General features: G+C 34.1%; 1 protein-coding gene across 2 annotated transcripts in view; it reads right to left on the bottom strand.

The window, feature by feature from the left end:
* The window catches only part of mgat5 (alpha-1,6-mannosylglycoprotein 6-beta-N-acetylglucosaminyltransferase), a 114,530-nt gene that overhangs the window by 33,987 nt on the left and 54,553 nt on the right, over positions 1-25,990 (bottom strand). For both annotated transcript variants that reach the window (XM_087303238.1, NM_001045311.1), the window contains 6 exon segments: positions 17,687-17,763; positions 12,901-12,990; positions 8,867-8,938; positions 7,327-7,488; positions 3,521-3,690; positions 2,250-2,384 (listed from right to left, as the gene is read on the bottom strand). In XM_087303238.1, the coding sequence (XP_087159364.1) occupies positions 2,250-2,384; positions 3,521-3,690; positions 7,327-7,488; positions 8,867-8,938; positions 12,901-12,990; positions 17,687-17,763 (706 nt within the window).

The following is a 25,990-nucleotide window of genomic DNA, read 5'->3' as shown; positions in this document are numbered from 1 at the left end:
TTTAAATAAGTAGTTTCAAAAACCAGCCAATTTTGCTTTAAGTGTAGCATCAGAAAGAAAGAAAAAAGTGATTTGTTGTTAAAATAACTGAGTAAACAAGATAATTTGATATTAACCGTTGTTGATTGGCTGTACTTCAAAAACAAAGGTCAAAAGGTCAAATCGGCAAAAGTGTGTTGTGTTTTTACCAGATTATTAACTAAACACATAATATTTCATCTTCATAAACAAGACAAATGTAACAAAACAACACTTGTACATTACAAATGTATCATATACACTATAATTTATATGTAATTAATACACAAAAACATTCTGATGTTGACTAAGGCTCACAGGTACAATCAAAAACAAGAGAAATTAAATAAATAAGGAAATAAATGTCTATTACTGAGAGCAAGAATTAATAAATAATTAAATAAATGTTGATAAAAGCGTAACTTTTTAAAATGTATTTAATCAAAAGGTTTGTTTATTATTATTATTAATAATAACTGCTTATTAGACAGATTAATAAGCATATCGGGCTGAACAATATAGTCTTGCAGCATCGATATCGCATTGTGCGCATCTGCAATAGTCACTTTGCATATTTGCAATGTTGAGTCTGATTTATAGCTGACCAGAAGCTACAGAATTGCATTTATACAAAATACAAAAAAAAAGTTCTTCTTACATAGAATTTTTGTCTTGTTTCTAGTCCAAATATCTACATTTCAAAGCGAGAAGAAGATTATTTTACTTACTAGCAGATAATTCTGGACGTTTTAAGGAAAAACTCTTAATTCTGACTTATTTCTTTCAAAGTTGAAAACAAAACAATATTTTTCATTGATCCAAGGATTTTTAGATATTTGAACTAGAAATTAAAGCAAAGTAAGATTTATTATTTGCATTCAGTTTCTGTAGCTGAATACTGTACCAGAAAATGGTCAAACACTGCTATTCAACTATCTTGTGAAACTGTATTTACAGCACAATATCTAATTGCAGAAAATGAAAATATCGCTATATTACATTTTTCCAGTATCTTGCAGCCCTAATAATAACAATAAAATCTTTAAAAATACAGCATAATATACATTTACATTTATAATGACTAACATAATATAAGTAATACATTTATTAATAATTAAAATAACATACATCTAATAAATGAATAAAATCTTAAAATATAATAACTAAAATATACAACTAAATTATCAACATTTACATTTTAATAACTAACATATAAGCATGAATATGCGAAATATGAAATAAATAACTATAAAATCCTAAAATATAAAGTATATACATTTATAATAAATATATATAATGATTAGTTAATATATTTAGAAGTAAAATATAATAATTATAAACTCGTAAAATATAGAAATAATAGTATAGTTACATTTATAATAACTATGCATATAACTAATGCATATATTAATAATTAAAATATAACTATTAAATCATTAAAATATATATTCTATACATTTATAACTATACATCAAATATAATACATAAAATAATTAAAAGATAATAACTATAAACCATTATCTACATTTACATTTATAATAACTAACATATGATATAACTAATGCATGAATTATTAAGTTAAATATAATTATAAAATCATAAAAATATATATAAATACAAGATTTATAATATACATTTAAAAACTAATATATTAATGAATAACTAAAACATAATGAATATAAAACTGTAAATATATATATATATATATATATAATTACACACACTTACATTTATTATAACTATACATATAATATAGCTAATTAACAAATTAATAACTAATATATAATGTGAAAAAAACTATTAAATACATTCACATTTATAATAGCTAACATATAATATAACCAATACATAAATTAATCATTAAAATTTAATAACTATAAAATCATATCCATAAAAAATACACCATTACATGCATTTATGTAACATTTGACAAATCTCTTGTGAGAAGGCTTTGACTAACTAACAAAGTCCGACCACAGAAAACAGATCACATCCGTCCAGACGCCGCTGATTACTGAATAAACCCAATCCTGACTAGAATATGAGCTCAAATTCACTCTGCTGAGATCAAGATAAGCCTAAAGAAAAGCCTGAAGATGGAGATCGGTTTCAGACTCATTTAAAACAGCTTTACACACTCCGGCCAGCTCACGTTTCTCAGGGGAAGTGAAGGAAAACTCAAAAGTCCGCTCACATCCGCGGGCTCATAACTAAAACATTTCTGCACTTACTGATAATGGACCCAGGACGGGCCGAGGGTCTTCTTGAACTGCGCCAGGCCCACAATGTCGATGTAAATCAGCTCCACCACTTTATCGCCTTTGGTCGGGCAGCTGGATTTATTGTCCATCACCTTCTTCATGATCCTGCAGACGGACACAGTTACTCCAGCTAATGCACGTTTTATCTGGAGCCAGGATATGTTTTGGTGGTACAGTTATATAGTGTTTAAATTAAACTAAATTTAATTGTATTTTGTAATGATTTACTTTGATATATTGTCTATGGTTATTGTTTGTCCATTAAGGACACTCATAAAAAGATGAATACAAATCGCAAGAGGTTTTCCTGGTAAAATAAAGGTTTAAAAAGGCAGTCTATAGAGAACTAATATGTAATGTTTTGATTAGAATAAATGATAGAATATTTTGCTTAATGTATTCTGTATTGAATCATTCGAATAATCAAATGATTCACTCAAAATAGCTGATTCATTAGGCAAATAAGCAATGTGTTTTAATAATTTAGGTGATTTCTTTTATTCACAGAAGACGAAATCAGTGTGGTGTGAGATTATTAACATAAACATTAAATAAACATTTCAAACTGGGTCACATTAAACAAAAACAAATCATAATTACTCAATTACAGCTTCAGTATTAGTTTTATTATTCAAAATTGTTTGCAGTTTAAGCGTTTGGTCTGAATGAGTGCAGATATGCAGCTGTGTTCAATTTTCAATTCAATTCAATTTTCTTCTTCAAATATCTCCAAATGATGTTCAACAGCAAAGGATTTTTCACAGTATCTCCTATAATATTTTTTCTTCTAGAGAAAGTCTTATTTGTTTTATTTTGGCTGGAATAAAAGCAGTTTTTAATTTTTATTTAACCATTTTTAGGTCAAATTATTAGCTGCTTTATTTGATTGTCTACAGAACAAACCATTTTTATAAAATAACTTGCCTAATTAACCTAGTTAAGCCTTTAAATGTCACTTTAAGCTGTACAGAAGTGTCTTGAAAAATATCGAGTCAACTATTATGTACTGTCATCATGACAAAGATAAAATAAATCAGTTAATAAAAATCTTAAATACCTTTGCGTTCAACAGAAATTAGTGAAAAATATACAGGGGGCCTAATAATTCAGGATGGTGAATAATTCTGATTTCAGCTGTAGATACTGCAGAAAAGTCTAATTGTATGGTTCCAGATGTTTCAGTATGGCGTGTAGAGAGTGTGTATGGTGTGCTGAGAGTGTGCATGATGAGCTGGACTCACTCTTTGAGCTCAGCGAGGGAGGCTGAAATTCGGATGTCGTGTCCCAGAAGGTAGAGTGTGGTGATGAGGTCGCTCCACTGCACCAGCTCACCCAGAGGACCGCCGCTGAACGCATTCTCCGCTATCTTAAAACCAGACTCCTTCGTCAGCAGACCCAGGTGAACCAGGATCTGGAAACAAAACACAGCTATTCAATCTTCTATCTGTTTTTAAACAGACCATATAATCATTTTAAACAAGGAAAACTATATTTTTTTGTTAAAAGAAAAATAAATAAATTGTGTAAATATAATAAACGATAGATTAAAATCATTGTAATTACTTAAAAGAAAATTAAAAGAACTTAAACAACCTTAATACAACCTCTATACAGAATTATAGCCTGCATATTGCTGTATATATTTATATATTTTTTCCTTACACAATTTTAAATAATTAATGATCAAATTTATAAAAGTAACTTCATTGGATTTCATATTCTGTAATACTAAAATACTATGAATTAATAATTGGCATTCATTTGACAATTCTTGTTTAAATATAATACTTACTTTCACAAAAAAATTTGCAAAAAGTGTTTGCAACAAATAACCAAAATAATAAAGATTATCCTTAACTGAAGGCGTCTTGATTTTAAAATACCATTATAGTGAATGTATCAATTATGTATTATAATATAATATAATATAATATAATATAATATAATATAATATAATATAATATAATATAATATAATATAATATAATATAACATAATATAATATAATATAATAATTATATTACTAAGATATATTACACAAATTACATACTTTTCCAAAAATATAACTAAATTATAACTATATAACTATACCTATCCAAGTTTTAGGAAAAACAAATAATAACTTGACTTCTAGTTGATCATTTGATATCAGAAGTGGCTTAAATGAAAGGCAAAGGCCTCTAGATTACGCTTATTTTACCAAAATAAAATATGATCATGCCTTAATTTTTAACTAATTAGGACAGTAAGGTCTGACTTTGCTTAGACAAAAGTCTTGTCACTTAGCAAAAAAAAAAAAAAAAAAAAAGTACAGTATACTTGAATATAAAGTCTTGGTGCAGTGGAAAAAGAATTAATATTATATAGTGTATGACTCCTATGAGCTTAGAGGACTGCATGCCTACATCTCTGCAATGACTCAAATAACTGATTAATAAGGTCATCTGCAATGGCAGAGAAAGTGTTCCTGCAGGTCTCCCAGAGTTCATCAACATTATTTGGATTCAACCACCTCCTTCATCTTACCCCAGACATGCTCAATAATGTTCATGTCTGGTGACTGGGCCGGCCAATCCTGGAGCACCTTGACCTTCTTTGCTTTCAGGAACTTTGATGTGGAGGGTGAAGTATGTGGAGGAGCGCTATCCTGCTGAAGAATTTGCCCTCTCCTGTGGTTTGTAATGTAATGGTCAGCACAAATGTCTTGATACCTCAGGCTGTTGATTTTGAAATCCACCTCGCAGATCTCTCGCACACCCCCATACTAAATTTAACCCCAAACCATGATTTTTCCTTCACCAAACTTGACTGATTTCTCTGAAAATCTTGGGTCCATGGGGGTTCCAATAGGTATTCTGCAGTTTTTGTGACGATTGGGATGCAAATCAACCTTCTGCCACTTTTCCAAATGATCAACTAGAAGTCAACTTATTAATTGTTGCTCTTACAACTAGGATCGATGACAAGACTTTTGTCAGGTAGTGTACAAGCTACATAATTAACCAAAAATGCAAATATTGCATTGTGCTTTTAACAGTTGATCACATTAAGTGCTACTTAAAATCTCTGATCAAGTGAACTTTAATGTTGTCTAAATCATCACATAATTTCTGATAAGTTTAATACATGTACAGCAAAGAAGTAAATGAGAAGAGACTGTTGCATTCTGTTGTAAATGTGACTTCGGTGACATCTTAAGAAATAAAGTGTGTCTTATATTATCTATCATGTCAAAAGCAGATTAATTGGGTCTTATATTTTTCAATTACAGCATTAGTTTCAGGGTTATTGTGTTTAGCGACATCTCCAGAGTCGCATTTGTGTGCTGGATAAGTATCAGCAGAGGATTATGGGTAGCCGTGACATGCTTTAAGCTCTAAACAACTGAGGGTATTTGAGGCTTGACACGAGGCGATCTCTAGAGGGAAGTGTGTCTGTGTGTGTGTCTGTGTGTGTGTGTGTGTGGTTTCAGGCCCCGCTGCGCCGTTCGGCAGCAGGTGACAGAGAAAGGCAAAGAGGCTCATGGGAAACGGTGTCCATCTGCATTTGTGTGAATTATTCATTGAGGAAAATGGTGGGAACACTGACTGCATTATTAAAGGACGACATGCAGAATGAGTATCAGATGCAACAATCGGACCTTTTTTGATGAGGATAGTTCTGTTGTGGATGAATAAACGTTATATTAAAACCGCCAGTAGGTGGCAACAAGTTACTGTCCTACAATGTAATGTCCGGAATCATTCATTCAAGTAATTCATACAAGACATCTGATTCTTTAAGAAAAGCAGCAGCAATGATATTACGGTTACTGTTATCTGGTTATCTTGCTCGGGACTTTTTTCAGACGCTGCGTAAAATCATTGCGCCTGCTGCAGCCATGGTTCGGCAACAGATTTATTTATGATTACGGCATACCTGTTAACATTGGGTTGTGAAAATAAGGCATATCAATATCCTTTTCTTCACTGTATAATTTAAACATTCTGATTTAACAGCAGCGAATGAATCTCTCATTTAGATTTTTCGTTTGATTACATTAAATATCAGAGGTGTCACTTTAAAAATGCACATATCTTTAATAAAAGTATTCGACTGCTTTCCTAACTTTTTATGCTAATTTAAGACAAATCTGGTTGTGTTTAAAAGAAAATCCACCAAGATTGACATGTTAAGATGCTGTTTATCGCTATTCCTCTTATTATTATTACTATATGTGTGTGTCTGTTTAAACATGCACCCAAAACCCAGTGTCTCCACTTTCGCTTCGCTTTAAAAATCGCATGTACAGAATCAGTTTGGGAAAGAGCATCTATTTATCACTATGAAGCATGTCTGACAGTGACGCACTGCTACATGAAATGTCTGTTTTGAGGAGTGCACGGGACAAACGACAGCGCCTGTAATGGAAAGGAAGGGAAATCATGCCATTGTTATATTTATTTCAGTGTTTTCGTGCCTTAATTAAATAAAAGCACCAAACAGATTCACATTTAAGAGCAAGGGGCGTCCCCTGATGCTGTGGCGGTATGGGTTGTGTATAGGTAGGATCGGCTCTTTGATATTCATTGCCATTCTTCATAGAAAGATTGAAAACAAATGAGAAATACTGAAAAAATCCTTTACAGGATAATAGCAGGATAGACATGTAAAATACAAGAGAATCCCGGGAAAAATGAGAAAGTTGACAGGTATGGATTACGGCAAAATGAGTGTAGTTACTAGCCAGCCTAAAAAAAATAATAGTAACTTTTAATTTTCCGCTGGTCTTATTACATGATCTAACAAAAGAGTCAAGCTTTAAATAGAAAAATTACCTAAAAACTTTTTTGAATGTTCTGAAATGTTAATGGTCTAATCAGATTCAATGATCTATGCTAAGCTAAGCTAAAATTCCGCCAGACCTGGAGATATGCTGAACTCAACTGTTTAACTGTTAAAAATGAGTATATTTTCCAAAACTGTGTAATATTCCTTAAAAACTACAACAGCGGCAACATTACCATAGATGATGATTTTTTTTTACACAGTTTTATGTTTAGCCTCACCTTCTTGCGTTTGCGGTGGTGGAGGTTTTGTTTGTTGGCAAGTGAGCGAACGGCGCTGACCCACGGCTCCTCCATCCGCTTGATCCGCAGCATCATCCAGCGAAACTCCTCACGCCGCGACATCACGCGATACAACTCGTCAAAACTGGTGCGGACCTCCAACTGTGCAAAAAAAATTATCCACACATTTAAAGTGAGTTGAGAACAGACAGATGGAGACTCAGGTGATGATTTCTATTCCTGTTTAGTTTCTCTCAGATTAAAGAAACCACAGTCAGAATTATAAACCTTTAAATGTCACTTTAAGCTGTAGAGAAGTGTCTTGAAAAATATCTAGTCAAATATTATTTACTGTCATCATGGCAAAGATAAAATAAATCAGTTATTAGAAATGAGTTATTAAAACTATTACGTTTAGAAAGGTGTTGAAAAAATTCTCTCCTTTAAACAGATATTAGGGGGGAAAATAAATGGGGGCTAATCATTCTGACTTCAGTTGTGTGTGTGTGTGTGTGTGTGTGTGTGTGTGTGTGTGTGTGTGTGTGTGTGTGTGTATATATATATATATTTATATATATATATTATATATATTATATATATATATATATATATATATATATATATATATATATATATATATATATATATATATATATATATATATATATATATATATATGTGTAACAATGTATTGAGTTTATATTTATGTATTTATATTGATTTAGTATATCAATTTTAATAAATTCATATGATCATTTGGATTTTTTTATGAAAGCCTCATGTTTTTGGATATCATTTAATTTACCTATAATATATTAATGTATTTATTAATTTGTGTGGAAGTTCTGTAGTCACATTCTACAGACTATATTAATCCCCAGATTTTCATTTAACAATTAAACCACAACGCAATCCAACCAATCACTAACATAAAATAACATACAAAAATGTAAATAACTTTTTATTTAAATCTTTTATTATTTTCAATAAATAATTTTAATATATTTTAGTAATGTGTATTTTCTCTATTTTCTTTTTGCGATACAATGTGTGGCATCATGTGATCCGGAAGTGTACAAATAGAAACAACATACTGTGATGAACACTGACTGATGTAGAGCTGGTGTGCTTGAAACATTACATGCCTTGAATCAGCCTTTTTAATTCAGCCTTTTTGAATATATATTCTTTTATTATAGGCTTACTAATAAAACAAATTATTTATTAAATAAATAAATAAATAAATAAATATTTTATAAATGAAATATTGCCATTATGGTAATTTATTAAAAAGAAAATGATTACATTAGAAGTAAACCTTTGAATGATGTATAAAAATAATGTTTGTATATATTTGCATGTTTTGTGCAAAATTAAATACAGAACTATTTTTAATAAAATGTGGAAAAATAAATCTGTATTTTATTTGTGATGAATTTATAAAAGAAAATATTATATTGTTTATTTTAAATTAGGCTAATCTACTTTCAAATAATTTATTTTGTAACCCACTGACACGCACGCACGCACGCACGCACACCTGTGTTTTCCTGTCCAAGTCATCCCCAATGTTCTTAATCCTCCACGGCAGACGAGGGCACCAGTTTTCAACCTAACACACACACACACACACACACACACACACACACACACAAATTGAAGTGAACATCCAGGGCTAATAATCAGACACAAACTGACAGCGCATGAAAACACACATCATGTTAACATACTACGTGTCGTTTTTCCAAGTAGCCGCGTTTATTTACATATCAGCCACCTCATTGACGCACCTTATCAATATTTAAATTACACATCACTTGCTACAGACAGAGATGCTTGGTATGGAAATGTATGCAAATCCCCTTATCAATGGTTTGTGTGTGGATCTTGTATTTCAGATGTTAGCACTCACACACACACAGTCTCACTTAAATAATATGGTATATCCATTCATTCAATTGGCTGCTTCATAGTCAGCATAGTGAACATTTCTGACAGAGTTGTAAAGAAAAAGAACAGATGAGTTGTCCAAGAGCGCACTTATGGAGAGCTTCAGAAAGACCCAGAATAAGCAAGTACAACACTTTTCAAGAAAACGAGAAGTAATGCACTCAACCACCATGGCCTGTATTCATGCTTGTTACACAAGACTGCATTTTTGAAGAAAAAAAAAAACATGTTGAAGCTTGCTTGTTTAAGGTTTGCTCCACAACATTTGGACAAGCCTGTGAAATTCTGGGAGAACATACTGAAGGAACTGAACTCTTCGGACACCATTAAATACGGTCACCTTTTTTTTTCATTTGGGCTGTTGTGGATAAATAAACTTTATTTTAAGAGTTTGCTCTTAGCTGATGATTGATTATAAAGCGTGTTTGGCAAGCTGAACCGGGAAAGAGCCCTGAGCTCGTGAGCTACTCAAGCCTGGGGATATACTCAAGCCATCTTAAGAATATACTCGTGAGATACTCAAACCGTCATGAAAACTCCCCTACTTGATAATGGTAGATGTAGATTCTGAATGCTATAGAGTGTGAATACTGGATTCAACGCTTGTCTTTCACACATACAGACGGTACGGTACGGTAATTTTCCTGGAAGGTCTTTATGTGTGAAAAAGGCCCTTTTTGAAAATACTGGTAAATTCGTTCCAGCTATTTTTCGGAAAGATAAGTTGTAACATTACCGGTAATTTGCCGGAATGCTGCGCTGTGTGAACGCAGAAGGAAAATTGCCGGAAACAGCGTGCTGATGTGAGACAGCTACTTTAGCCAATCAGAACAGTCGGACACATTCACGTACGCGCGGTTTATGGAAATAAAAGCCTTTGAATATTTTTCCAGACGCATTTAGCTGCTAGATGTTTGTCAGAAAGCGTTTCTATGCTCCTTCTTAATGCCAACTGTGTAAATAACTATTGATAAGATGCTTATGATAAGCCGTTGTTGACCTTCAAGCTCTTCTTCCAGCTTTTTGACGTGTCCCGCGTGCACGTGAAGCAGCTGGTGAGCGCAAGCACACACACATATCATGTACTTCTCGACATGCAAAAGTGTTTCTCTATGTTTTAATTGAAGCTGTTCACAATACTGACCCATCCACAGAGTTTGGAATGTAGTCAAATGTTTACAAATACAAGCACAGCCGTTTAGAGGTAATTTCTGGTTAATGATGTCAGAATTTACCGGTATTTTGGAATGGATGTGTGAATGCTCTTTACCGGAAAATTCTGCAACGTCCTCCCCTGTGTGAACAGCGCTTTAATTTACCGCTAAAGTTGTTCCGTAAGTTTTTCGGATATTTACCGGTATCACTGTGTGAAAGGGGCTTGTGATGTCAATTTAGTTTTGTCAATTTACTTGTGTTACATGTTTTTGGTCTGTGCGAGGAAAGCGGAGAGCCCGGGGAAACCCCAAGCAAACACGGGAGAACATGCAAACTCCACACACAAACGCCGATTTGGCTGGGTAAGATCTGAGCCGGTGACATTCTTGCTGTGAGGCAATGATGATAACCATTGGGCCTCTGTGCTGCCCTGACAAGGAATTGGGAGAAGTAGGGGTGGAAGGGGGAATAGTCTGGTTATTTATAGTGATTTAGGAAGCGTCTAATTGGTGAATCGTGCATTAGCTAATGAGGACCAGCTGCTATCAATCATAAGCGCGTGCTCCTCTCGAAATTAGTTTATAAATAAACTTCACTTAAAACCACCAGTAGGTGGCAACAAGATCCTGCCTTACAATGATTCATTCAAATGATTCATTCAAAACTGCTGATTCTGTAATTAAAGCAGGAATAATGACATTTCGCAGTGCTGTTGTCTAGTTATCTTGCTCTGGACTATTTTCAGCTATTAAATATAATTTAATGTATTAAATAGAGATATTATAAGTGCGTATATAATTTCACTGCACTAATAATATAAAGCGTAATATCACTGCGCCTGCTGCAGCCATGGTTTGACAAAAGATTTATTGATTACAGTAAAACGAGAGTATAGTTCCTAGCCAGCCTAAAAAAAATTAGCAATAATAATTAATAATTTATAATTAATCAATAGTTAATTAATAAATAAATAGGAACTTTATGAATGTTTTAAACAAGATGCTAGCGGTCTAATCCGATTCAATGATCTATGCTAAGCTAAAAGTGCTCCCGAGATCAGTTTAAATGGTAAGACTAAACTGTTTTACTTATCAAGTTAAAATGAGTTGATATTCACAAAAAAAAAAGTGTTGTGTTCCCTTAAACAATTACGACATGTGTTTTTTTTAGCCATTCTTGATTAAAAATCTTCAGCAATCAACGAGGATGCAGAAGACGAAACCAGCAGGGTGGACAATGATCCCAAACACACAGCCAAAGAAACTATCAACAGGTTTCAGAAAAAGAAAATAAAGCTCAGAGAATGGCCCAGTGCATCATTGGACTTGAATCTGATTTGGAAAGAATCTATAAATAGAACTAAAGATCAGAACTACAAGAAGAAGCCCACGGATCCTTTTAAAGACCTTTTAAGGCTGTTTGTGCTAAATAATGGGCCAAAAATCACACCGGACTCATTTCTCCATATTATTTTCCTGTTATTGCAAACAAAGGTTTTTGTACAAAGTTTAGTAAATGTGTTTAATACCTTCCCCCCCACGTCATTGCATTTTATCACACTTTATTACACTTTTTTGTTTGTTATCTTTGCAAGTATGGATTACTTGGGTTGTCACCGACATCTGGTGAACATTTCTAGTCAACAGCACAGAAAAACGGTGACATGTTTACTATGATATACAACTGATTAAACTAATAAAACAGGTCCATCAGGGAACTACGAATCAATAAATCACCTTGAAGTTTAGTGAATATACAGTACTGCACATAAGTCTTAGGCCCCCAGTGAAATTTGTTGTTTTAATGAGGGTATAATGACATTATGTTCCTTTCTCATTCTTTTACTAAATTACAATCATAAAACATGAATTTTTGGGGGTCTAGAGATAGAGAAAGATGGAAGAATGGATTAAAAATACTTTCTATCTTGGTTTGATCTGCATTTCTGCCAGAGCTGTTGTCAATGTTGCCTGAATTGATGGGATTGTGAATGCTAAAAAGTACAGAGAGGTTTTAATTCGTCATCTAATTCCTACTAGAAAGCACCTTATTTGTAATTATTGTATTTTTCAGCATGATAATGTTCCCAAACACACTGCTTATATAATGAAATCATATTTGGAGAGAAAAACAGCTGAAAAATAGGAAAGACAGTCATGAAATGGCCTCCACAGAGTCCAGACCTGAATATTATGAGTATTCACTTGGAGAGAAAAAGAAATGTAAAACATGCTACTAAATCTAAGGAAGAGTTCTTAGAATTGCAGAAAGACGCTTGATATTAAATAGCACATATAGTCTTTGATTGCAAATCAGGTTATAACATTTTAGAATGTTGTAATGGACCAATCAGAATCAAGTATTCCAGAGTGCAGTGTAATTATATAATAACCCTGGACAAAAGCTACATTGCGTGAGTTTTCAGCACAGACCTGTGATCATTAGTCAAACACTGTGGTGCCGTCTTACCTCGCTCAAATAAATGAAGAATGAGCAGGTGGACCCATCCACACCATAGTTGCCGTAGCAGGGGTCCGAACGCCACATGTCCTTCATCCACTGAAAATGAGGGACAAAAACATTTGTTAAAATCGCATGAAAATCAAAAAGTGTTAGGACAGACATCAAACTTCAGGAACACCAACCCACACACACACACACAAAAAAATATCAAGCACAGACAGGAAGCCGTGAATCGAGAGCGCAGTTTTAAATCCTGTCAAATCTGTGAGTTTCGCAGGATATTTTAGAAGTTCTTAGATCAGCTTGACCTTCAAAAACATGCCGGCTTCCTCTTCCTGTATCTGATTTCTTCTCACAATAACACTCGCTCTAGGATGGAGAGGGGTTTATTGATTGTGGCGGGTGGTTCAGATCGCACTCATTGATCTGCGCTTCTGTGCGCTTTTTAACCGGTCAGCGCTTGACGACAAACAGCTCAGATGTTTATGAAGTATAGTTTTTGTGGCTAAAAAAGTATAAGATTACGTTTATTTATCAAGAGATTACATCAAGAGATCTTAAAGATAAGACTATAAATGTATGAGTGTTTTATTTGTTGTTTCTGGAGTATCTGAGGGACAAGCTGTAAAGACGCCATACTCTTCTTGAAAAAAAGGGTGGGAGCATCTCATTTGCATATAAAGAAGCACATAAAAATAGTATAAAAATATATAGACTTTATATATTATATATCAAGAGATTAAAATTACAAAACTATAAAATGTAAAAGAGAAATATAAAATTATGTTTATTTATACAACAGTTCTGTCTAGTTCTTGAATCTGATTGGCTGATAGCTGAGTGGTATTCTGTAATATCAGCATTCGTACATTACTCAGTGACAGCAGATGAATAAACTCACTACAGTTTGACAAACATTGCAGCTGTTGGACAACATAATGTGCCTTTGAGGGGTTTTTTTTTCGGTGAGAATGTAGTTATTTACATTGCAACTATGCAGTTTATTTATAAGGATAGTGTATATTTTAAATGTGTATACTTTCGGAGATTCAGCGCATTGGCAGCCATTAGCCTGTCCTTGAGCAGAGCAAAGAGGGTTGACGTTCGTCCAAGATGGCGACAGAGGCCGTATAATAAGTGCTTAGGGGAGAAAAACTGATCAATTCATTATAAAACAGGTAAGTGACATTCTAAGTCGATCTCTCTATTGTGTATGTTGTGATGCTGTATTTATACCATAGTAATCTGGTAGTGTTTGCTTTGCTTTGGCTTTTTCAGGGTTAATTATCATGATATCCTGATTGCAACAGAGAAATACTGAGAAATCTTTGTAGACTGATGACATTTCATGCTGTTCAGCCTTATAATCTTAAAATGTGAGCAAAAGCACCTGTTTTGCCATCACTTATTATTATTAGTTTCTGGAGTATACAAGGCACAAGCAGTAGAGCCTCCTCCCTCTTCTGGAAGGGGACGGGAGTAGCTAATTGGCATATAAACGGATGCATTAAAAGAGTGCTCTTTTGCTTCAACCTAAAAAGGGGAAGTTACAGCATGTTATAATAGAATAGTTTCTCAATCAAAATTTCTGACAAATGTCAAATTTTAACAAATCAGTGAGTAAATAAGTTTTTTTTTTTCTACAACTTATTTTTCCTACAAAAACTGTATTGTCCAATTCAGTATTTATCGTGTCTGCACTTGTGTCTATACCAAAAAGGAGAAAACATCCAATTGTTCGTCAGTCTACTTGTTCTTAACGACTCAGCGCTTTATTAAAAAGCTGAAACATCACACATCTGTACAAAAATAAAAGCATTTTACACTTAATTTGATTAAAAAAAGTGGAAAATGCGAGTTTGTGTAATACATGTTGTGTACACATGTATGTTTGTTTTTTCTTTAAACGTCCCCACAAGGCTCGGATATGTACAAAAAATTAGCAAGTCAAACAAAATGTCAAAAAGCCAACTTACGGGTTTAACAATTGGCTTTACCAAACAGTTTACAAAGGCATCATTTGAATGTTGACCTTAAAACTAAACCTTTAAAGACATGTTATCTCGATCACACCCTTTTTCGTTTGTTTTGCTGTTTGTGCTTCAGCTTAAACGGATCAACAAAACGTCCTTGCAGCCCTTCTAAGCTTACAAACTCAAGTCAAACAAATTTGTTAGGCTGTTCTCACTGTTATTATAATCACTTTCTGTCAGAATTCAGCACGACTTTAAGAGGATTTCCACATTGCAGGAATTTCCATGAGCTAAAGGACGTGTGATTATCGCGAAAAAGGCCAACGTGATTGGCCGGCTAGATCTGCTTGATGTTTAATTGGCTCTGTCTGGCTGCTACATCAAGATGCTGTAAAAATAATCCAAAAGAGGCTCATTTCTGAGTATCAGGTGAGGTCATTATGAAAAGTGGCTTTCCAGGAAGGAAAAAGCATTATCACATGGTAATACTCCACTACTTTGAGGGATTTGAAGAGGAAAACACAATCTGAGAAACGTCTGAGGCTAAATCAGAAGAGTACACTTTTAAAGCACACTAAGAAAAGGCATATCTCTGTAAAATGTATGCTATGGAAGAAATCATCAGTCTGTGTAGCAGATATATTTATGCAAACTTTAAGTAAAGAAATACATGCATACTCCAACCAGTACTTATTGAAATGTATAAAGAATAAGTGATCTAATTGATGTATTTAAATTTAATGTATTGTAACCCATCGGTCCTTCTGCACCCAACCCAGTCTGAGCTGGGATTGAACCGGCAATTCTTTGCATGGGAGTCGGCTGCTCTAACACGGAGGCTAAAGACCATGGCCTCTACAGTCTGTCACTAGAGCACCTTTTGAGGTCAGAGGAGTGAGGTTTACCTGCATAGCACTTTGCTTGCTGGCCTCTGTTACACTCACCAGCCTCCTTGTAAAATATATGGGGGCTCGTCCAGGATGGGAGTGAGGATTAGGGGGGTGAGTGTAATGGAGGCCAGCTAGCGAGGTAATGAAACAAAATAACCTTGTTTAGTCTTCACTGTACTAATTCAGTGAAATTATTTTTCACTAAAGTTACAAATGTTCGTTATTTGTGCCAGAATGCTTTAAACTCTCTTGAAATGCCTTTAAAGCACATGCAAATGACAAAGATTGTTACATCTGTTATGGTTGTACTTTGTAATGACTCTATAAATATCATGTATTCTCAACTGTTGTGCTGATCATCTATAATCTCAACTCCACATTGCATATCCTGCAATGTGACTATTACAGATTTCGATGCTGAAACAAAATATTGGGCAGCCCTAAGTCAATGATTAACAGTTTATATATATATATATATATATATATATATATATATATATATATATATATATATATATATATATATAGTTTTTGTACATATAATATTTAGAATTTAAAACTGAAATGTTCATTTTCTATTGTTTAAGGGGTGAGATTTATTGGAATTCTTCATTTTTAGTCAAGTAACTAAATGACTTACAGAAGAACCAAGTCACTTTCAAACAAAGTAATTAGAAAAGTAATTTGACACAATATTAGTCATGTAATTAATAATTAGCAATTAATACCTTTCTTAGTTATCCAACACTGATTATATATTATATTGAAGTGTATATGATTTATTTATACTGAATAATTTCATTATATTTCAGACATTTGTTTGCTGACAAAAATTGATCAAGGAGGTTGGAAGGATTGTATTTAAACCTAAACATTATTTATTTATATATATATATATATATATATATATATATATATATATATATATATATATATATATATATATATATATATATATATATATATATATATATAAATAAAGGGAGTTACTTTCATCATACATTCATCATGAACACAACAAAAGATGTCGTCTTTCCAAGTTTAAGGAACAACAAATAACTTTACTTCTAGTAGACCATTTGGTATTAGAAGTGGCTTATAGGCAAGGCAAAGGCCTCTAGAGAAAAACTTTAATGTGGAGGCTGAAGTATGAGAAGGAGCGCTATCCTGCTGAAGAATTTGTTCTCTCCTGTGGTTCGTAATGTAAAGGGCAGCACAAATGTCTTGATACCTCAGACTGTTGATGTTGCCATCCACTCTGCAGATCTCTCGCACACCCACATACTGAATTTAACCCCAAACCATGATTTTTCCTTCACCAAACTTGACTGATTTCTATGAGAATCTTGGGTCCATGTGGGTTCCAATAGGTCTTTTGCAGTATTTGTTCATTGGGATGCAGCTCAACAGATAATTTGTCTGAAAAATCGACCCTCTGCCACTTTCCCAAATGATCAACTAGAAGTCAAGTTATTATTTGTTGCTCTTATAACTGGGATTAACGACAAGACTTTTGTCAGGTAGTGTGTTGTATAGATGTGTTAAATTGCTGAGCATTTCAAATGCATAAATAAGCACCCTTTCCCCTTTTATTTCAGCTAGTAATTTTGCCAGGTTAACAATCTAAAATTAAATCCACTAATTTTCCCCACAGCGCTTCCTTCTTTTAAGCTTTAGCAGCAACACAAGAGCTCTGCTCATTAATAACTCAAAAGCATTTAAAGCTTTCAAATATGTCTCAAAACAGATCAATATCTCGCCGTTAATGTTCACAAAGGGAACATCCCGCGGAGGGCCTTTAATTAAAAAAATCTATCTATTTGGATTGAAGACGAAACTGGTTTCTAAACAGATGTTAAACAAGTCACAGTTCAAAGTCATGAAAGAGTGACGCTGACAAATTTCAGACAGAACAAGAGAAGCGCTCACCTTTATCTTGCCTTCACAATGTGGAAACCCGTCAAGCGAGGGCAGTTCACATTTTTCCTGCGCTCCGTTTAGCAAATCTGCACGCAAACAGAAAGAAAAAAAAAAGGACATATTTAGAACAAACAGTCCTAAAACTCGACAAACAACAGCTGAATCTTGTTCAGCATGCTGGCATTTGCATAGAGAATTGATGATATTGGCTCAGTGTTAGGCCTAAAATCCGTATCACGATTACAAAGAATTCAATTGGTTTCAAAATCTGTGTATTTTTTTTTGGTTAGTCAAATGAACTTTCCGAATCATCTCAACCTATATCAATCAAACGGACTAAAATGTTTAAGTTTAATTGAATAACTTTAAAAATGCAGCTGAAACTTGATTAACATTTTAAAACATAAAAAAAAAAACTTTTTTTTTTTTTTTTTTTTTACAGTGTAGCCTCGTTTGAACTGAAAAAAAAATATGTAGGAGGAAAATGTCAATTTAAATGTAAAATTATGTTAGGAAAGTCATGGGTTTTGCGTAGATGTTTTCTGGGAGATTTAACCTTAACATTAAGTGCAAGCCAAACTAATTTGTCTGTAATTTGGTAGTCAAGTCATTCCTATGTAAAAAATCCCATTTACGCAGATTAGAGGAGGGAATGTTTCATGAAAATAGCCCAATATATAAACTTAAAGGGATAGTTCACACAAAAAAAGAAGAAAAAAAAGCACTATTTATTCATCCTTGAGTGGTTCCAAACCGTTATGAGTTTCTTCTGTTGAACACTAAACAAGTGACTTTGAAGAACGCTGTAAACCTGTAACCATTGACTTCCATAGTAGGAAAAAGAAATACTATGGAGGTTAATGGTTTCAGGTTACCAACTTTTCAAAATGTCTTCTTTTGTGTTTAATAAAATAAAGGGATTCATAAAGGTTTAAAATGAGTGAAGGGTGGGTAAATGATGGCCAAATTTCAATTTTGGGGTGAACTATCACATTAAAGACTATAATACTAGTGATACTACCAAAAGCTGTACCTAAATATAATAAATGTATATACTGTAGTAATTTCCACTGCAGTCCTCAAAAAAAATAAAAAAATAAAAAATAAATAAATATATATAAAAAAAACTCCAAATAAATGTCTAAAATCCTTCCAAATTTTTACTTCACAAGATTTGAGCACTTTTGCAGCAAAACACAAGAATTTAAGCATTTAATGCCTTATGTTTTGAGAAAACCATTACAAAATAGTCATTTTAGGCTGCAAGTATTTAACTAAATGTCCCTGCAAGATTCTGAAAGGCTTGAATCTTACTTTAAAGCTACATTTCATCTGCATTCCCCAAATAAAAACACATCATGCTGAAACAGCATTTAAAAAAGTAATTAAGGTCTGGATTTTGCTCTAAATTAATTAATTAAATTGCTCTGATTGGTTTAAATCTGTTGTTTGACTGTGCATGATAGTGCCTTTCAGACTGAATACCAAACAATAGAAAATTAATGTTCTTCAGCACATAGGTGCTTAACCGCAGAAAGCGATCAGAATTATTTACCTTTTTAATAGAAATTATCAGTTTTACTTGTTTAATTGTGTAGGAACGATTCACAACTTGCTCTAAGAATCTTAAAAAGTTAAACTTCAACTGTAGTCCCCAAATAAACCCAAGTCATGCCTATAATCTGATTGGTTTACAGTGCATTTTGTTCATTAATTTAAACAAACTTGTAGAGCAATATATATACACCGCTATCTGCTTTTTGGACTGAATACCACACAATCATTGGAAAATCAACAAGCTTGAGCACACGGTGCGCTTGGCCCGAGAGAGAGATCAATAATCTAGTTAACAAGGCAAATTAACAGAGTGAGAAATTAACACCAAACACCCAAATTGTGCCAAGTGCATTTAAATGGCCTTCAAATAAATTCTGATGCCAATTTGCACTGCAAAAAAAAAAAAACAATATATTGTAGACCATTTCAATGTGTTCATGTTATTGGCCATAGCCCATGAACTTTTCCTGCTTGTTAACAAACTATTTCATAACTGTGACAAGAGGCGATTCAATCATAATTTAATATTAAAACAGCTTAATTAATAATTAATAAATATTATTAATAGTAGTACTAGTTATAGCAATATACCACAATGGAAAAAAACAACATTTAATTAAAATAATCCAATGTATTGGGTTAAAATAACCCATAGTTGGGAAGGTGCTATAATAACCTATAGTTGGGTTATATATGTTGGGGTATTTTTAACCCAACTATTTTAACAGAGTATGTGCGTTTTGGATATGCGAATAAATAAATAAAAAACGGTTGATGGAAACGGCAAGATGCAAATAAATTTTGAAAATGCGCATAAAAAAAAAAAAAAAAAAAAACAGTATCATATCATTATTTATCATTATGTGGCTGTTTTTGGATTCTCAGAAGCTACAGAAATTAAATATGTAAAACAGGAAATATGTTGAGACCATTGTTTTTGTTTACATTCCTCAAAATGGTCTATATACAGACAACAAACAAAATCTTAAACGCTGAGACTTAACGTACGCTTGACCAGAAGTCTGTATGAAATCAAAATGTACTGTTTGTTTATTTTGTTAGTGCACATCATTAGTCTTGAGTTGAACAATTTAATATGTACAAATTCAGAAACATTTTTGACAGATGTTATTTGACTGCGAATTTAAAAAAAATTACAATTTACACATTTAAGAGCTATTAACGTAAATTTTAATGGCGTTACAGTACCTTTTGTTTATTGATTTTATTTTATTAACAAAATTACCAATTGGTAAGTGTCCATTTTACGCTAACAGTTTGAGCGCTGTTGAGCGGGTTCCTAAACACAGCTGATTAGCCATTGTGTGTACGCGCTTAAAGATATGACTGTGATTGGCTACAATGATCAATGCGTGACACTCTTCGCCAAATCCTTATGAAGAAACACAAACATTGGAGCATTTAAAGTCTGTTTAGCATGTAAACACAATGGCCAATAAGCAACATTTCACTCAGCAGCACTCAAAATGCAAGGGAAATACTAGAATCGACACTTAGTTTTGTTTACGAGACACCTATAGACCTTACTGTTCATGTTGATTCATGTTTAAAGTCTTTCTTTAATGTAAACAAGGGTATTTACTACATTTACCAGTACTTTCCAAAAGTAATCATGTGTTTATCTGCAAAAAACGCTCAGTCACATGTAATTTGTCAACGTGTTCATGTAATAACGATAGCACAGCTTTGTACCTTGAACTTCCCTTTCTAACTGGCCTTTAGGGGCAAACAAACACTATTTTAGCATTGCCTTTTCCTTTCTCTCCATTGCGGTTTCTGTTGAACCATCAAATTCTGCAATCTCCTTCCTTCTGTGAAACTACTGATATGGACTCAGTCAACACATACAGTACGCATAGTTCACGAAAGAACCTTGGACCTGTGAATCCACTGTATTTGCAGGTTCAAAAGAAAGTAGTCTGTGGGGAAATGAGTGCACGCACAATCTACTGTGCAAGCAAATGTGCTTTCTTCCTACCCAAACACAAACAACACACCCACAATCTGCAGACAAGAACTCCAAATCCAAGAACAGGCTTTTACACTTTTCACGGATGCTTTTATCTGAGGTGATTTACAGTACAATCGCTCAGGTGGTCCCGGGAGTAAAAAGCCATGTTCAAGGGCACGGTGCAGATAAGAAATCTCAGCGACTCGAGTTACAGAGTTTAAAAAGCCAACCGATGCAGAATATAAAGCGCAATATGACGTCATCCTGCAGAGGTGCTGTTTTCCAGGCCTGTGTTAAACTTAGCTGAAACCTTTTTCCACATATTAGGCCTACGCTTCAAATTATAAGTTGTGTTTCAAGATTGGACAACTTTATTAAGTACACCTGTGTAACTGCTTGTTAACGCACATTTTTTTATCAGCCAATTACAAGGCAACAACTCAATGCATTTAGGCATGTAGACACAGTCAAGGCGATCTGCTGCAGTTCAAACAGAGCATCAAAATGGGGGAAAAAGGGGATTTAAGAGACTTTAAACATGGCATGGTTGTTGGTGCCAGACGGGCTATTTCAGAAACTGCTGATCTACAGGGATTTTCACGCATGACAATCTCTAGGGTTTACAGAAAATGGTCTGAAAAAGAAATATCCAGTGAGCGGCAGTTCTGTGGGCGCAAATGCCTTGTTGATACCAGAGGTCAGAGGAATATGGTCAGACAGGGTCGAGCTGATAGAAAGGCAACAGTAACTTAAATAACCACTCGTTATAACTGAGGAATGCAGAAGAGCATCTCTGAACACACAACACGTCCAACCTTGAGGCAGATGGGCTAAAAACAATTCTAAAGTTGCACTAAATCGATTTGTTTACACAGTACAAGGTGAGTGCAAAGTAAGTCTGGCTTTGCGCTTTATTTTATCCATCATAAAAACAACACTATGTTTGGCTTTTTATTGTAATATTAGTAAATCACAAGCATGTCTGAGCACTTCAATTTGTTTATTGTCGTGATTATTTTCTCTTTTTATCAGTGTCTCCACAAAAAAAAGAAGAAAACATGCACAAATTTCTATATCTTAATTCTTTATCAACTGCTTGACCTCAAGAACCATTGATTTTTGTAAAGTAATAAGTGTAACTTAAGGTGTATGCACGAGTTTGAGAGAAACATAAGCGTATTATGTGACATTTGCTTAATGTTGCGTTAAATTCAGTGATGGCAAAAGTACAGTAATATTCAATACGTTCATAAACGTAGACATTCATGCACAAGACGTTTGGCCAAAGGAGAAATGGTCATGCACAACAGAGCCTGATTTCTCTCGAGGTTTTTATCCTTTACTTTCGCCAACTGGTGAAGTTTTTTCCTTGCCGCTGTCGCCACTGGCTTGCATAGTTCTGGACTTTTAGAGCTGCGCATCTATGGATTTGCTCTTTAGTTTTTGGACTCTCAGCAGTGAATAAACCACACTGAACTGAACTAAACTGAACTGAACTAAACTAAACTAAACTGAACCGACCTTAATCTTTGAAAACTAAACTGACACTTTCAGTTCACTATAATCTTCTATGTGAGGCTGATTTGACACAATCTAAATTGTAAAAGCGCTATACAAATAAAGAAGAATTTAATTGAAAAAATTGCTGTAGGAAGACTTGTTGCAGTTCTTGTTGTAGTAAATTGCTAATTAGGAAAAAAGTAACACGGTTTAAAACTCTTCACTGATTGTTTAGCTGTTTAGCAATTGAGTTAATTCTGATAATTACTGCAAAGCATCATGGGGCATAGGAAAATGCTTCAATTAAAGCAGACATTGATATCAGCCATTGTAACTGCTATAAATGTAAACGGAGTCATACTATTTTATATCTTTATATCATAGTATTTACCACTATTCTAGTATATTTTTACCTGGCCATACACTCATTCATTCACACACTCATACACGATGACTAATTTTGTTTACCCAATTCACTTATAGGGAAAGTCTTTGGACTGTGGGGGAAAATGGAGCACCCGGAGGAAACCCACACTAACAAAGGGAGAACATACAAACCACACAGAAAAGGCTAACTGGCCCAGTCGAGACTCAAACCAGTGGCCTTCTTGCTGTGAGGTGACAGTGCTAACCACTGAGCAACCGTGCTGCCCTTAAATGAAACAATCCAACAGTTATTGCTACATACCAAGGATTTAGTCATATTACGAAAAAATAAACTTAATAACCCCAAAAGAAGAGCACACAAGAACAACAAACATATTGAACAAAACAACGAGTCATTTAAAAGCAAGAGTCACAGTGACTTGTGGAATTTTTGTGCAATCAAAACACTTGACTAGACATCTAAAGATTAAATCTGACAGCTGATGTTTGCGCCGTAGATCATCTTCTCCAGCATCTATCATCTATAAAGTCCCTGGGGAGATTAGCGGGATTCATAGAGCAGGATGTCAGGAGGAGATTCTTGAAGCTGGCGGATCAATCAAAAGATACTCTTTCCTTGGGAATTGGGCCAAAATGGGACACGAAAAGGTAGCGGAGATCAGATGAGACAAGTTGAGAAAGCAAGATGAGAGGAGAGCACAAAAGATGAGAGGAGGATTTAGACAAGAGGAGATGAAAGATAAGAGAACAGGATACAGGATGAGACTAGACGAAGGAGAGGAGTGGAAAAAGGGGGAGACAAAATGATAGGAGGCATAAGGAAAGTATACGAGAACAAACAAAAAGCTAAAAGCATAATAAAATGAGTTGAGATATCAAAATAAAAAAATAGGTGAGCTGAGATTTGTTGAGATGATGCAAGACAAACGAAGATGAGTAGAATTGAGAAGAGAATTCAGAAGAATCAAGGTGAGTTGATGGAAACCAAAGCGAATCAGCATCCATTGAGAAGAATCCAGGTGAGAATATTGGACTTGAGGTGAGTGGAGAGGAACTAAGGTGATTTGGAAAAAATGAAAGCTGAATTAAGGCAAGCTTGAAGAGATTTAGTTTGTTGAGAGGAATCGAAGTTAAGAAAATAAATCAAGGTGAGTTGACCGGAATCATGGTGAATCGTGGAGAGTTTAGAAGAACCAAGATGAGCTGAGAAGAAACATGGATAGTTGAGAAGAATCAAGGCGAGTGGAATGAAGTCATGGATAATACAGAAAAATTCATGTGAGTTGATAAGAATCATTGTGAATTGAGGCGAAATAAGAGGAATTAAAGAGTTGAGAAGAATCAAGTTAAGCTAAGAGAAACTAAAGTCAAATGAGAGCGATTGTGTAGAGTTCAGACAAATTAAGGTGAGTTGACAGAAATCATGGTGAAATGAAGTTAATTAGTAGAAATCAGTGTTAGTTGAGAAGAATCAACAGGAGTTGACAGAAATCATGGTGGATCAAGGTAAGTTGAGAAGAATCAAGGTGATCAGATTACAAAAGAATCAAGGTGAATAGAGGAGATGCGTAGAGAAAAATCAAGGTGAGTAGAGTTGAAAAAAAATCTATTTGAGTACAGTAGAAAAGAATCAAGATAAGTAGAAAAATCAAGGTGAGCAGAGTAGAATCAATGTGAGTACAGAAGAATCAAGGTGAGAAATGTAGAAAAGAATCAAGGAGAGTAGAAAAGAATCAAGATGAGTAGAAAATCAAGGTGAGCAGAGTAGAATCAATGTGAGTACAGAAGAATCAAGGTGAGAAATGTAGAAAAGAATCAAGGAGAGTAGAAAAGAATCAAGATGAGTAGAAAATCAAGGTGAGCAGAGTGGAATCAATGTGATTAAAGAAGAATCAAGGTGAGAAAAGTACAAAAGAATCAAGATGAGTAGAAAAGAATCAAGATGCGTAGAGAAGAATCAAGGTGAGTTGAGTAGAAAAGAATCAAGGCGAGGAGAAAAGAATAAGGTGCATAGAAAAGATTCAAGGTGAGTTGATAAGAATCAAGGAGAGTTGATGGATCACGTTAAATTGAGGCAAATTAAGAGGAATCATGCATGGGTAAGCAGAATCACTGTGAATTTACAAATTATGAAGAGTTAACATTAGAGGTGTTTGAAGAGAGATTGAGGTAAAATTAGATAAATCATGGACAACAAAGGAAATGAGAAAGTTTGAGAGGAATAACACTGAGTTCAGAGAAACTGAGATTAGTTGAAAGCAATCAGGATGAAGCAAAGCAGGCAGAGAGATCGAGAGTTAAACAGAGGAATCAAGGAAAACAAAGGAATCAAGAAGAGTTGAGAGGAATCAAGGTAAGGCGGCAAGGAGTCAAGAAGAGTTGAGAAGAATCTAGCAGAGTTGAAAGGAATGACTGCGAACTGAAGATGAATGGCAGACAGGTAAGAATAAAACAATACCAATCGAGGTAAGTTGAGAGGAATCAAAAAGAGATGAAAGAAATTGAGGTGAGTTGAGATGAGTTTATTCAAGTTGAAAAGGTGGTAAATGGAAACCAGGTGAGGTCAAATGATTTGAGAGGAACCAAGAGAGAGAACAATGCAGGTTGAACTAGATAAGAAGAAACCAAAAGATTGTAGAAGAGACAACAGGAGTGGTTAAGTAGAAATGAAAGAAGAGCGGGCATGAGGAAAATGAGAGAAAAAAATATGTGATGGGTGTAGACAAAAGAGGAGAAAAATAGATGATATGAGAGGAGATGAGGGGAGGGGAGACCGGGAAACAAAGTGCAGTAATGCAAGATTGTTAGCCATGTGATTTCCAATGATTCAATTTGCAAGGGCTGGATCATCTTTCTGAACACTCACTCTCTCTTTCCTTTATAAAGCATTACGACAT

The sequence above is a fragment of the Danio rerio genome, chromosome 22 (assembly GCF_052040795.2).
Source record: "Danio rerio strain M-AB ecotype USA chromosome 22, GRCz13ab, whole genome shotgun sequence".
NCBI lineage: Eukaryota > Metazoa > Chordata > Actinopteri > Cypriniformes > Danionidae > Danio > Danio rerio.
This window is presented reverse-complemented; position numbering and strand designations above follow the sequence as displayed.